Below are 14,743 nucleotides of genomic sequence, written 5' to 3'. Positions count from 1 at the left end.
ACACTGCCTATGCATGGGTACCTTTAGTCTCTGACTCTGTAACCTTTACAGACAACCAGACACGCTCATCGACAGACTGAATCACTACACAAGCTTTCCTAAGACATAAAAGTCTTTGCCACTTTGCCTGTCTGGTGAAACAGAAAGGCTTTGTGATGCAGTCGGGTGACATGGTTCTATCCTCTGTGAGGTGGAAATGACAAGGCATGGCATTGGGGGTCATTAGGTACTAATGACCTAGATATAGGGAAGGGTCATCTCCTCGGACTTGGGAGCTTTAGACCATGTTGAATCCTACTTTTTTCCTATGGGATTTGATGTATCCCTTATATACCTATGGCTCCATCTTTATTATTGTCCTAGTGATCTGGCAAGTGAGAAGGAGTTACCATGGATTAAGGTTAGAACCTAGAAGGAGCTGCTGTCAGGTAGGGAAATACTGACTATGATTAAACTAATTATGCCTCAGATAAGAAGCTTTTAAGACCTCGGAATCTCTCCTTTTACCCTCCCCACCCATTATTATACCACACATTTCTTTACTTTAATATGGTACTTTTCTTCTCAGAGACTAGAATAACTCCTTACCAGACTATCCCGGCAATGTATTCTAACGGAAAAATCAAGAACCTTTCTATCAACCTTGAATGGAGACCTAGATTAAATGAAATCTATATCCCTAGGTCTTAGAAAACTCCCCAGTATAAAGGATTCTTTCCATTAGTGGTCCATGAAGGTACTTGTTGGCTATTAGATCTACACACCCTTTAATTTGTTCCACTCTTCTTTTTTTCATGCTAACACATAAAGGCAATATTAGATGAAAGTCTATGTGTTTTCACAGAAATCCTGGTGAAGCCCCCAGCTTGTTTGCATACATCATTTTTAAAAAAAATAATTATTGTTGAAAGTATTACATATGTCCTCTTTTTCCCCCCTTTGACCCCTCCACCCTTCCCTTCTTTCCTCCTCTCCCCCAAGCCTTCAGCATCCTATTCTCTGTGTCCAAGGGTTATGCATATGTACATACAAGGTCTTTGGTTGATTCCCTCCCACCCACCCACTCTTCCCTGCCTTCCCTCTGAGATGCCACACACTGTTTCATGCTTTGAGTATGGAAGAGTCTTGAAATGAACCAGAAGCAAGTAGAGAAGGGAGATGTTGGGGTGAAAAGGATGGAGATAGAAATGAAAGTAAATAAAAATATAGACATATAAATAGAAAGGGATTAGTAAACATATATTATTTTTGTCTCATTTTGGACATAATAAAAAGTGTCCCAGTTTCACACTTTAACTTTTTTGTCTTTAAGCGTCACCGAAAGCTCAGGCAAAGGGCTATAGATGCAGCAACAAAAGGTAAAGTCCTGGTCTCTTCTCTGCCTTCCCTCCACTGTGGGCAAGGTTCCCATGGATTTTGTCCTCCTTTGATCTCTGGTACCAGGGACATGTACTCTAACCCAGCCATGGGCAAACTACTGCCCGCGGGCTGGATCCGGCCCGTTTGAAATGAATAAAACTAAAAAAAAAAAAAGACCGTACCCTTTTATGTAATGATGTTTACTTTGAATTTATATTAGTTCACACAAACACTCCATCCATGCTTTTGTTCCGGCCCTCTGGTCCAGTTTAAGAACCCATTGTGGCCCTCGAGTCAAAAAGTTTGCCCACCCCTGCTCTAACCACTAAAGGTGCCAATTCTCCAAGTCAACAAATTCTCCTAATAACTTTCTTGGGTGGGAAATCAGATCTTGGGAATGTTCCAAAATCATCCATTTTACCCCAAAGAATGAAGAATGAGAAAGTGGGGCAGAAGCGCTTAACTGAGTAATATACTGCTTTTATGAACCAATGGAAGTCCCTTCATCTCTCAGTCTTTTATTCATTAAACTAGAGGCCTGGTGCATGAAAATTCATGCACTGGAGGGGGGGATCCCTCAGCCCAGCCTGTCCCCTCTCACAGTGTGGGAGCCCTCAGGGGCAGGAGGTGACCTGGAGATCAGGGCAAGGTGACGCCACATCACACCTCTGCTGCTGCCACTGCTGGCAGCGCAAGCCTTGGCCGGCCCTGGTTACCAGCTCCTTGGGCTGGCCCTGGGCGGCTGGGCAGGTGCCATCTGAGGCTTGCCAAGCGCCTGCTGCCCTGGCAGGGCTGAGGGGACTGGGCGCCACCATCTTGTGGCTGTGGGTACTGCCATTTTGAGGGCGTGGCAGTCAATTACCTTATTCCCTCCTTATTGGCTGTGGGCACCACCATCTTTGCAACAGTGTGAGGGTCAATTAGCATATTCCCTCTTTATTAGATAGGATAGGCACTTGAAGATCCTGCTCACAGTGTGATTGTGAAGCTCCAATGAGATTAGGTCTTGGACAACCCATTGTAATTGGTTAAGTTGTATGCAGACGTGCCTTAGTGAATTGAGTGTTGGGATTTCCAACCTTCTCTTATTCAAAGGCCTTCATTTGAATGCCCTATAGGATGCCCCTCAATCCTTTCCCATTCCATGTAACACTGTCTCCTGGTTTCTTTTTCCTTTTATTTTTTTGTCTCCTGGTTTCTCAGCTAGAAAACATTCCTTCAAAGAAGATGAGAAGCCATGGGAGCTGCTCTCTGTCATGAAAAGGTGATTACTTTCTCTTTGTAGTCTTCCAACTCCAGCCTGAACTGTGATGATTTCTCTACTTGGCCTGGGACAGGGATGAAAAAAGGGGTGATGACTGGGAGGGAGTCAGATACAGTGGAGGCTGGAGAACTAGTTGAGAGGGTTGCCAGGACAAGGAAGGTTCAGACATCTCAGGAGAGAAGAGTCTCCTACTTCTGCTCTGGGCTAAGCTCACAGTGCTTCTGGAAATCAGAATTCGACTTGTACTTAATTTATAAAAAGCTCTGCATGGGTTGGCACTCAGCTACAAGACAGTTACTCAGTCAAGAGAATGGATAAATAAGTGCATACATAAGTCATCACTCTCATATTCTTACAGCTACACCCTTTCAAGGGCAGACCCCTGGACCCTGACGACATTACCTCCTCTGGTTCTGTCTTCAGGGAGCCCAGTTCCTGAGACAGCCCCCATCCAGGAGCCAATTATCTCGTATTCTTCTGAAAATCTCTAGAGAAAGGGATTGGCTAGATATAGCAACTCATCAGAGTCCCTAGAATACAGAGTTTCCACAAGTAACTTATTTTCCAGAGTTTGGAAATATTGAATACCAGTCTGTGGCCTTTTTAACCCAAATGAGACTGAATCCAGGTTCTATTTGGTGATATTCCAGATGATGCCCCATCAGCTAAGCATTGGCTCCCCCATCTGCCATATTTCCTTCTCCTGGTCAACTTCCCCATCTGGGTCAGCCGAGAACTCACCCCACCTCCCAGTTGTTCATGGCCCTGTGTTCTCTTGAATGGTCTGAGACCTTGCCTTAAGGCCCCAGACCCTCAGTTCAGCACACTATAACCTTTCAAATGGCATTTTCCTATGAAGAAAAGTTTAGGAGTAAACACTAGGGTCAGGGAGAGGCCCCAGGGTGTACAGGACTAGGAAGGACAAGACCAATCTTCGGGTCACAACTTCCAAAGAGGAAGATGTCATTCCATCATTAACAGTAACCATGTTTTCTCTTCCAGCCACAGCTGGCTTCCTCAGGAGGGAAGTGTGCGGAGCCTCCTCTGTGCCGATGCCTACTGCCAAATCTGCAATGACATGGTGCTGGAGATCCAGCGGTTGCTTGTGGGTGAGAACAGCCTGGACTCTGCCACTTCACCAGGACCATTAGAGGGCTCCCCTTGCCTAGAGATTCTGTCCAAGTCCAACGTGTCTTTTGAGCAGAGTCTGGAGCATCATTCCATGTACCCGAAAGAGCTTTCATTTCTTTCTGCAGCCCCTTCAGTATCACAATGTATGGACCAGAAATCCTTAACCTGGTCAGCTGCACAGTCAGTCAGTTCAGATAGCATCAAAGATTGTGAGGCTGAACAGTCCCGGCTAGAGCAGGCATTTCAAGTGCAAGAAACTCCAGTGGATTCAGAGACGATAGTTTCTTCAAGGTTTGAGGAGCCTAGGAATACAGTGAACCAGCAGAACCTATTGAAGAGCAATCTCAACCTTGTGTATGGGAACGAAGGTCAGCCACCCTTGCATCCCCAGGTCCCTATGCTGATCTTGAACCAAGAAATCACTACCCTGACACATTCTGTGGCCTTGCCTATGGCCACTGTCCTCCCTACCCACCTGCCATTCTCCAGTCCTGAAGTCCTGTGGCTTCTTGAGGCGCATGTAAAAAAATGGATGCATTTCCAGAGGTGGGGGCTGCCTAGACGTGTAGAGAAGTCTCTGAGGCAGTTTATGCCAAACCTACCATTGTTTTACCAACTTGTAAACAACCAACCCGTTTCTGTCATCCAAAATGATATTGCTAAATTCTCTGTAGAGAAATTTGCAACTATTTCTTATCAGACCTGGGGTTCATATATGGCTGGCCAGGCTACCCAGGCATTCTGGGTTTCTGAATGGTCCATTATAAACCCAGTACAAAGACACCACTACCAGCAGAGCCCAAACCATGTGGTGCCTCTAGCCTTCCCGTTTCCACCTGGTAGAGACATAAGTAGCCTCTACCTATTTCCCAGACAACAGGCTAATGACTCAGTGAGCCACTTACAGCAGAAATACACCCAACTGTTCTGTGGCTTACCTTCCCTGCACAGTGAGTCTCTGGCTGACACCTCCTTGGGCTCTCAAGATCACTCCACACATGGGAGCATGTCCAAGCTCTCCTTGGAGGATCCTTTTCTCTTCAAGGAGCTGTCCTTCCTCCCTCTGTTGCCTAGAACTCCACCCCAGTCAGCCCCACCCTCTTCCTCATCTTCCCCAAATTGGGTCATGCCATCTGATCATCAACTAACTCAGACCCATGTCCCGTTTCTGACTCTGGCTGAGTGTGAAGCCTTAGAGTGGCACCTGCTGCAGAGGCGGCTCCAGCGTCAGTGGGGTTTGCCAGCTGTTCTGCAAAGAGCTCAGCACACCCAGAACCCTGTGCAATATAAGTCTTGTGGTACAGCCCAGTCTCCTCGGACTGTGAAAACTTCCTGGCCAGGAAAGCCCATTTCTGTTCTCACAAGGGAGCATGCCCGGAGGCTGCTGGACTTCCACCTCCAGAGGCAGCTGATTCACCATCGCTGGGGCCTACCCCAGATGATCCAGCAGTCCTTCCAGTTGCTCCTGGCCCCCACTCACCAGCAGACTCCATCCTGGAGCAGCACAGCCCTAGCCAATGTGAGTGTTGCCCAACACTCAGCCCTAGAGGCTACTGGTGCAGATGACCCTTTCTCACCATTTAAGGACCCAGTGTCAGTCCTCAAGCCGCACTTATTTGACCAGGTCAAGGCAATACTGCAGAGCCACATCAACTCCAAATGTGGGCAGATTCATGAGGGTAAGGTCCCTGCCCATGTGTATAGGTCTTGTGAGTGCCTACTTCCTGGGGATCTCAAAGTGGCTCCCTTCACTTGCATCCCAGAAAGCAAGCTCTTGGAACTACAGGCAGCAACCCACCCTGACCTACAACAGAAAATTAGGCCCTGGCTGCCAACAGTCCTTGATCAGCAGCAACAGACCACCCCAGATGCTGTCACTGAGCCTCGTAAGCTAACTCAAGCCTTGTCCAAGGAAGTCCTTGAGAAACTGGAGATGATTTTACGGTACAAGTATCTGGCCTTCTTATCAGGGCTGAATCCTCTTTATTACGTGGCTCCCTCCAAGGCCACGGCCCCAGCGATCACTACTCATGCTGCCACCACAGAGGTGGTGCCTGAGGCTGTCAAAATCTTAAGAGAACCTCTGACTCAGATGTTCTCACTTGAAGAGCAGTGTCTAGGTTGTGAGCCATTTTTTCAAGATACCAAAGAGACTTGTGAAGAAATCGCAGGTGATATTCAGTCTGAAGTGCAAGTGGAAGGAATGATTGAGCTGGAGCCGCTAGAAAGGCAGACAGGGTCTGCTCAGCCCTACTTACTCAAGAAGCCCATCTTGTCCAAACTAAATTTCCATCTGAGAAGGAAGGTCTTAGAGATACAATGGGGAATCCCCACAACGGCAAGGGAGTCCAGGGAACAAACTGGAGCAACCCCAGAGAACACATCCACACAGGAGTCTCTTGGGAGTCTAAACAACCAAGGAAAAACATGCCTCCAGGAACTGCCCATCCCACCAGACATTCCCTGTGCCCCACATCCAGAGTGGCTCTGCCTTAAGGAACAGTTGTCCACTGAGTTAAAGGCAGTGCAGCAGAACCAGAAGCAACCTAGTTCCAGAGCAGCACCCCATGGTTCTGCCCATGGGCCCTGCAAGACGACTCAACCCTGTAGAGACATGACAGAGGGCCCAGTGTTTTGTGTTCAGCTGGAGACCAGTGTGAACCACCCCAGCCTGGAGGAGTCCCAGATCCCTGAGTCCCAAAGCCCTGGCAAGAGCAAGTACTCAGCCCCAGTCCCCATGCTGACTGAAAAGAAAGAGGACCCAAGGAAACCCAAATCGTCAGGAAGACGTAGAGAAGGAGGTGCAGGGTTTGTGCTCTTCTCAACAAGAGAGAAATGCCAACCTGCTGGAGCCCAGAGGCTAGAAAGGATGCTTCTGAACAGGACACCCCAAAGCCCCTGGCTACGGAGACATGGCTTTCACCTTGATGCTCTCTGTCAACACAGTTCCCAGCATCGCCCTCAGCTTAAGCCCCCAGTCCTCCTTCCAGGAATCCCTGGAGGGAAGGAATCTAAGAAGAATGACCTGCAAGACAGTCGAACCAGGCTCAATGTCAGCCTCAAGGGAGCAAGGATTCCTAAGAATGCCCAGCCTGTTGGGCCCCAGGCGTCACAGGCCCAGCCTGTCCAGGCCCAACTCATTCAGCATAAGCCATTACAGGGCCCAACTTTGCAAGGTCAGGTATTGCAGGGGCAGGTGATGCCAGCCCATACTCACAAGAGGCCCAGCCTTCCAGAATCAGACTTGAGATATAAGATGAAATCCTTTCTGCAGTATATCAACCTCAAGGCAAAAGGCAAAGAGCACAAGGAATCCATGTTTTTGACAGCTGTGAACATGGCCAACACCAGAAAAGAAAATGTAGCAAAGAGGCTGGCTCCAGCCAAAAGTCCCACGGAGCAAACTAAGATAGAGAAGAAGATAAAAGGGGACCCCAAAGCCCCATCTCCCCCGCACTGAGAGGCAAATGGGCCTGGTCTCCTTGGAAGGCTCCCATCGCCCAAACAGTAAGCTCAGGCACCGCTCCTGCTCCCATCAACTCCAGTCTTCCTCAGGCTTAGCCCAACCCCACCACTGCCCTGGCACTCTCCTCAAGTGCCTTGTTCCACCCAACCAGGACCCTACCCCAATTCTCAACTCTCACCTCAGAGGGAAATGTTGGCCTGCTCAGGAAGACCCAGCACAATCAAAGGACTTTGTAGGCTCTCCCATGTCTGCATCCCTTAAATGGATAGTTACTGTCTTTTTCATTAATGTATAGTGGGGCAGCACTCCACCCAAAGTACAGTCTGTATCTCTAAGCAAAGAATTGTCTGTCTGTTCCTTCCCTCCACTGTGGCGTGTTAAGGGAAGGCATGAGGGAAGCTAAAATGTCCTTCCTATCTAGGGAAAGAGCTTTAACCTACACTTATGTGGGGTCAGCATTCTACACAACTCCTCCCAGCCCCTCCCTGGACAGTGGATAAAGGGACTTGGGTAGAAAAGGAAGACCCTCATTTAAGGTACATTGAAGGTAAAGGTCATACTTGAAATCCAGCATGGCTTCCCATGGTTTCCTTGAGCCCAGAGGAGCAATGTGGACATGAGGATAGTACTGACAAGAAGGAGTGGCCAGGAATCCCACAGGCAAAATCCACTGATGACTTCTATACATGGCCATCTCTGGAGAGGAGCTTTTTAGAGAAGTGTCACAGTGATCCAGCCTGGAGGAGGTGCTTCGTGTTTATCAAAAGCATGTAGCTAATGTGATGGAATGTCCAAAGCTAATGACAGAATCTCCCCGTTTCTGCTCCCTCTTGGTTATTGCTTAGATCTTTCTGGAGAACTCAGCTGGGAGGCTGCTGTAGCTGTCTTGCCTATATCCCACCTCCACTGCCTGTTATCTGCATGGAGTGAGTCCTGCAATGAAGATCCCAGTAGGATATGGGAGAGGGGCTTCTTTCCCACCCCCAAGGACAGGCAGGGGGAAGGCAGGGAGGGGAGCATATATAGACAAACAGAGGTCTGAGTATTTGGGATAGAAACTGACATGTTCTGACCAGGCCGTGTAATGGAACAAAGCCAATTTGATTTGTACTCACAAGAACCTACAGCCAGGAAGCCAACCAAGGCCCAAGTGCTTTGCGGGGAATTAATTAAATCTGAGCTTCAATCTGCTTGCCAATGGTGTTATAAAGGGAAGTGAGTTTTGGGAAAGAACCACAAACCGAAGGGGCTTTCTAACTGTCTGGGCTTGTCAAGTTACCACCAGCAGCTTGTACTTGGCCCTACTGCTGTCTCATTCCTACATCACCTACACCTGGGATTCTGCTCCACTTTCTTCTTTTCCACCAACCTTGCCTCCTTGGAGGAAAAATCATAGGAGATAGATAGATAGATAGATAGATAGATAGATAGACTTTAATGTACTTCATGTATATTACATGGTGCTGAACTTAGCTATATCCCCTTCCCAGGATGTACCTAATGCAGGGGTGGGCAACCCCTGGCACACATGCCAAACATGGCACATCAGTAACTCTTGCTGGCACGCGAAACCCTCTCTTATAATCTTCCATTTACAATGTTTTTCTTAATATCGACTTTTTTATTTTTCAGATAAATTCTGTGTGGGTGCATCTTAGATAAATAAATAATTTTACATAACAAGTTATCTTAAAGACCATAGACATGGATTGACGAGAGAGGGGAAGAGCAATTTCAATAGTGTCAAAAACGAACTGTTGAGGACTTGGAATGCCATTCCAGAAAATTTTTTCTGTTTAAAAAACTTTGCAACAGCGTTACTCTCCATGTTTTCATCCACAGGTGCTTGTGAATCTGTGAATCTTTGTTCTCAGTGATGAATTTTGTTAAGTCTCGTAATAGGAGTAGCCTGACGGATGAAAGTAGTAGCTTGTGCATATCTCTGAAGGTCACGAAATATAAAAAATTTTCTGGAATGGCATTCCAAGTCCTCAACAGTTCGTTTTCGACACTATTGAAATTGCTCTTCCCCTCTCGTCAATCCATGTCTATGGTCTTTAAGATAACTTGTTATGTAAAATTATTTATTTATCTAAGATGCACCTACACTGAATTTATCCGAAAAATAAAAAAGTCGATATTAAGAAAAAAATTGTAAATGGAAGATTATAAGAGAGGGTTTCGCGTGCCAGCAAAAGTTATGGCATGCCATGTTTGGCACATGTGCCAGGGGTTGCCCACCCCTGTACTAGAGGCTCAGTGCACAAGATTCATGCACTGGCCGGGGGGGGGGGGGTGGCTCCCTCAGCCTGGCCTGCACCCTCTTGCAGTCTGGGACCCCTTGGAGGATGTCTGCCTGACAGCTTAGGCCTGATCCCCAACAGGCAGACATCCTCTCACAGTCCAGGGCTCTCACAGTCCGGGACCCCTCGCTCCTTACCACCTGCCTGCAGTGGAGGCAGAGAGGCTCTTGTTACCGCCACTGTGCTCGCCAGCCATGAGCCTGGCTTCTGGCTGAGCAGCACTCCCCCTGTGGGAGCACACTGACCACCAGGGGGCAGCTCCTGCATTGAGCATCTGCCCCCTGGTGGTCAGTGCACGTCATAGTGACCAGTCATTCTGCCATTTGGTCAATTTGCATATTAGGCTTTTATTATATAGGATTCTCTATACATTTCTGTATATTTATAATTTTCATAATAATTATAAAAAGTATTTTTAATACCTAGCATTTGTGAGGGTTTGAGGAAATGACCATTCCATACATATTGTTGGTTGGACTGAAATTTGGTATAAGCTTTAGAGAGGACAATTTAGAATATATAAATTTTGTTTTAAAATATACATATCCTTTGTCATAGTAATCCCATCGGTAAGAATGTATTCAATGAGTCATGACACAAGCATAGAGGATGTATCTACTAGTATGAGTTTATTATAGCATTATTTACAATATAAACAAATCTGAGACAAGGAAAATGGTTGAATACATTTTGACAATATAGTATATATTATCTGTGACAAAGAATACCATGTTACTGTTAAAAAGAACAAAGTAGGTGCATATTTACTGTATAGGTTTGCTATGGCTGTCATAAGAAAGTATCACAGACTGGGTGGGTAGCTTCCAGTGGTCACCAACCTTTCGGACCTCACAGTTGGCAACTGCTGGAAACAACTGAAATTTATTTTCTCATGGTTCTGGAAGCTAGAATTCTGAGACAAGTACTTCATGCCATTCCCTTCTGGCCTGTAGAGTTTCTGAAGAGATATCTGCTGTCAGCCTTATGGGAGCTCCTTTTAGGTAACAGTTTGCTTTTCTCTTGCTCCCTTTAAGATTCTCTTTTGGTCTTTAATTTTTGGCATTTTAATTATGATGTGTCTGGGAGTGGGCCTGTTTGGATTCTTCTTGCTTGGGGTTCTCTGTGCCTCTTGAACTTGCGTGACTTTTTCCTTTACCAGGTTATGGAAGTTTTCTGCCATTATTTCTTCAAACAGATTCTCTCTTTCTCTCTTTCTGCCTCTTCTGGAACAGCTGCTATTCTAATACTGTTATGTTTCACATTGTCCCACAGCTCCCTTTGAGCTGTCCTCCTGTTTTTAAATTGTTTTTTCTCTTTGGTTGTCTGGTTGAGTGATTTTTTTCAGCCCTGTCTTCTAATTCACTGATTTGATCCTCAGCTTCCCCTAATCTTCTGTGTATTCCTTCCAATGTGTTTTTCATTTGTGCTATGTCATTCTTTATTTTCCACTGTTCTTTTTTCATAGTTACTATATCTTTTCTCATGCTGTTGAGCATCTTTACCATCATTACTCTGAACTCTGCTTCATATAAATTTCTTTTTTAAAATATATTTTTAGTAATTTCAGAGAGGAACAGAGAGGGAGAGAGAGATAGAAACATCAATGATGAGAGAGAATCATTGACTGGCTACCTCCTGCACACCCCCCACTGGAGATCAAGCCTACAACCTGGGCATGTGCCCTTGACTGGAATTGAACCCAGGACCTCCTAGTCCACAGGCCGACATTCTATCCATTAAGCCAAACTGGCCAGGGCCATATAAATTTCTTATTTCTGCTTCCTTTATCTCTTCTTCTGGAGAATTTTCTTGTTCTTTCATTTGGGGGTTGTTTTTTTGTCTTCTCATTTTGGCTGTCTGTTTAGGTTTGTGTTTGGTAGGTCCTCTATGCCTCTCAATTTCTAGTGCAGGACAGTATCAAACTGTGTTTCTGACTAATTAGATCAGGCAAAGACTCAAAGCCTCCATAGACTGATTCTGCCTACAGACTGATAGGATTCCAACTTGAATTGTCCCCAGGTAATCATTCTTAGGTGTGGTGAGAGTGTTTTTCAACAGGGTGGGGTAGTCGCTTCTGCCTGGAGGCCAATTGTTATTTTTAGTGTCTTAAGTGGCCTAAGGGCAAGATGTTTCTCAATAGGGTGGGTCAACTGTCTTCCCCCCAGGAAAGGCAAATATCTATGTGGAAAAGATCTCTTCTGCTATGTGAGGGAATGACTCAGCACAGGAAATGGGGGTGGAGGGGATGTCTGCCTTCTGATCTCCAACCCCTGAGTCCCTAAAACTGACTTCAGTTCACACAGCTCCAGTCCACTCTGTCCTCCCTCTGCCAGAGCACAAGGTGGGTGGCTCCAGAGGGAGTTTTGTGTATTGGCCCTTTAAGAGGGTGCCTGAATTTCCAGCCATCACTCCCTGGCAGACAGCAACCTTGCTGTTTTTCACAGATGTTATGTGGGTATCCTTCTGAGTTCTGGTGCTCTCTGCTCGGGGGACCAACTTGGGGATTAGATCCTGGAGTTCTCAGTGGCAACCCCCCACAGTTTAGATATCTCTCTTGGACCTCAGTTGCTGTCTGTGGGTGCCCAGCCAGTCCTTTTGCTCCTCTGGCCCTCCCACCAGTCTCTATGTGGTCTCCACTTTCAGTCCTTGGATATCAGGGCTCTCTCCAGCAAGTCTTTCATTGATTATTCAGGAAGTTTTTCTGTATTTTAGTTGTAATTCCATGTTTCTGGGAGCATGTCCGCACAGCATCCACTTACTCTGCCCCCATTTTTAATCTCCCCAAATTTCCTCTTCTTATAAAAGTCACCAGACTTATTGGAATAGGAAACACACTAATGACCTTTTTAAAACATTTATTTCTTTAAAGATCCTATCTCCAAATACGGACACCTTTTGAGGTACTGGATGTTACGACTTCAACATGTGAAATTCAAGGGGACACAATTCAGTCCATGACATTTGCTGCCATTGAAAGATGTCCATGATTTTTAGGCTAAAAAAAAAAAAATCAAGGAGCAGAACAACATGTACAATATGATCCCCTCCCCCCCCCTTTTTAAATTACAAAAACAATAAAAACAAATACCCTGGTACACATTTACATGCAGTTTGGGGTATATTAAAAACATTCCAGAAAGATAGATATCCAATTGTTAATAACAGTTCCCTGAGGAATAAAACTATGAAAGAAAGGGAGGGACAGATTTCTACTCTTTTTTTTTTTTTTTATAAACATGCGTTATTTTTGTAATTGGAAAATTTTAGCTTAAAAAAATATAGCTACAATGTCGACACCCTCCCCCTCAAAAGTAAAATGTTATTCCTTGAAAATGTCTTTATTGAAATGGGGTTAGGGACTGGCATTCAACCCCAGGTAGATTCATAAAGAGAAAAAAATTGGAAGAAAAACAACTAAACACAACACCTTAGCACCATCTTAAACATTGGGGAGGGAGAGACACAGGATGGCCAAGATTGTCTTTGTCTGCCAGCTCAGAAGAATGAGGGGCTCAGGGTAAAAAAAAATTGTTAGAAAATAAAGTAATATTTCTTCTGTGTCTGAATTTTGAGAATCATGTGGTTATACACACTCTTCTCCTTTAATTCTCTTGTAATCTATTATTTTGATTTTACAGTTGAGTAAAGAGCTTTTTAAAAAATATATATATATATATGTTTATTTATTTATTTCAGAGAGGAAGGGGGAGAGGGAAAGAGAGATAGAAACATCAATGATGAGAAAGCATCATTGATCGGCTGCCTCCTGCACACCCCTACTGGGAATCGAGCCTGTAACCTGGGCGTGTGTCCTTGATGGGAATCGAACCTGGGACCCTTCAGTCCACAGGCCGATGCTCTGTCCACTGAGCCAAACCAGCCAGGGCAGAAAGAGCTTTTTAAGGTTAATTAAAAGGTCACATAACTAGTACTAGCAAAACTATAACTCACATTTGAGTCTCCCTCACCCTGAAGTATGTCCTAGCTACTACTCTCTTCTGCTTGGAATAGGTTTTGCCTCCTCCCTACCACCTGCATCCAATCTCTACCCCAAATATTGCTAATTTAGGCAGCATCCCTTCCTCTAGGAAGGCACTATTGAGCACCCCTCCCCCCAAGTTTAAGTGGCCCTCTCTATGCCTCCCTAAGTTCCCTGACTGCATCTGTATCACAGACCATGTGGAGTCTAAGGAACTCTGTGTATGATTTTTCCCCTCTACCAGACTGTGAGCTCTTGAGGGCAGCAATTAAGTATCGCCCCTGCCGGATACATTGTAGTAGGTGCTTTAGTTCTGCAACAGAAGAATATTATTTATATTTGATTGTTTCCTCACTCAACTCTGAACTTCATGAAGTTAAACAACACGTCTGGTTTTATGCACCATGAAATCACTGGAGCCTAAAACATTGCTTGGCACAGGCTAGGCTTTCAATAAATATTTTTCAATAAGTGAATAATTCTATAAGTATTCTCCTCCCTTTGTCTCTGAGTCACACCCCGAGAGGGAAAAAATAGCAGCTTCTTGACATCCTTTTTCTTGTAATGATTTAGTATTTTACATGATTTCCACGCTTCAACATTTTAAAATTCGTCATTATTTTCCCGTTTTCATCCTCACACTCACATGGGACATGATCTCCACTATTAGAGTAAGATTTTTCGTCTGCCTTACATTTATCCTATTGCAAACTGCGAGCGATTCCTCTCAACCTCCCTCATGAGGGGAGTGGGAGTGGGACTTGGAGCTGAACAATTAACCTGCAATTTACCAGCTTGCTTTTCCCTGGGATAATTGCAAAGTTACACGTTCCTGGGAGTGACCCTCTCACGACAGAATCCCAACAAGTGGATTGATGACGTATGACTACCACTAAAGATGTGGAATACTAGGAGAGTTAAAACAGTATGTGCTAGGCAAGGTTCTGATCTTTTAAAAAATATACGCTACAGGCTCTCATTAGAAGAACAAGAAAAATATGTTCCAAATTACTTTTCAGGCAATTTGCCTGGATTAACAGGCCCACAGACAAAGAGAAGAACCAAACGCTCTCTCCCACCGACGGCCGCAGCCTGAGCCCGCGCCCCTGTGGGCGGGGCCAACGGAGCCTCCCGCGCCCCCAAGGAGGAGGGGGCGGGGCCAGGGCCCGCGGAGCCTCCCGCGACCCCAGGAGAAGGGGGCGGGGCCGGGGGCGGGGCAGGCTTCCAGGGGCGGGGCCTCG

At 45.7% G+C, this 14,743-nt stretch overlaps 1 protein-coding gene across 1 annotated transcript; it reads left to right on the top strand.

Annotated features, from left to right (window-relative positions):
• The first annotated feature begins 284 nt into the window (after window positions 1-284).
• Window positions 285-7,214, top strand: LOC118669423 (protein FAM205A-like). The gene is made up of 4 exons (XM_036335532.1): window positions 285-428; window positions 1,313-1,358; window positions 2,563-2,623; window positions 3,626-7,214. Exons 1-4 carry the CDS (start codon window positions 285-287, stop codon window positions 7,212-7,214), a joined length of 3,840 nt encoding a protein of 1,279 aa, XP_036191425.1.
• Window positions 7,215-14,743: the final 7,529 nt, after the last annotated feature.

This window comes from Myotis myotis, unplaced genomic scaffold (assembly GCF_014108235.1).
Source record: "Myotis myotis isolate mMyoMyo1 unplaced genomic scaffold, mMyoMyo1.p scaffold_m19_p_14, whole genome shotgun sequence".
Lineage (NCBI taxonomy): Eukaryota > Metazoa > Chordata > Mammalia > Chiroptera > Vespertilionidae > Myotis > Myotis myotis.
This window is presented reverse-complemented; position numbering and strand designations above follow the sequence as displayed.

What these genes read in the sequence shown, in the direction of transcription:
- LOC118669423 (XM_036335532.1), top strand. Translation starts at nt 285, where the DNA reads ATGTTGAATCCTACTTTTTTCCTATGGGATTTGATGTATCCCTTATAT. An exon ending in CTAGAAGGAGCTGCTGTCAG is followed by an intron (nt 429 to 1,312) that starts GTAGGGAAATAC and finishes TTTGTCTTTAAG; the next exon opens with CGTCACCGAAAGCTCAGGCA. An exon ending in TATAGATGCAGCAACAAAAG is followed by an intron (nt 1,359 to 2,562) that starts GTAAAGTCCTGG and finishes CTGGTTTCTCAG; the next exon opens with CTAGAAAACATTCCTTCAAA.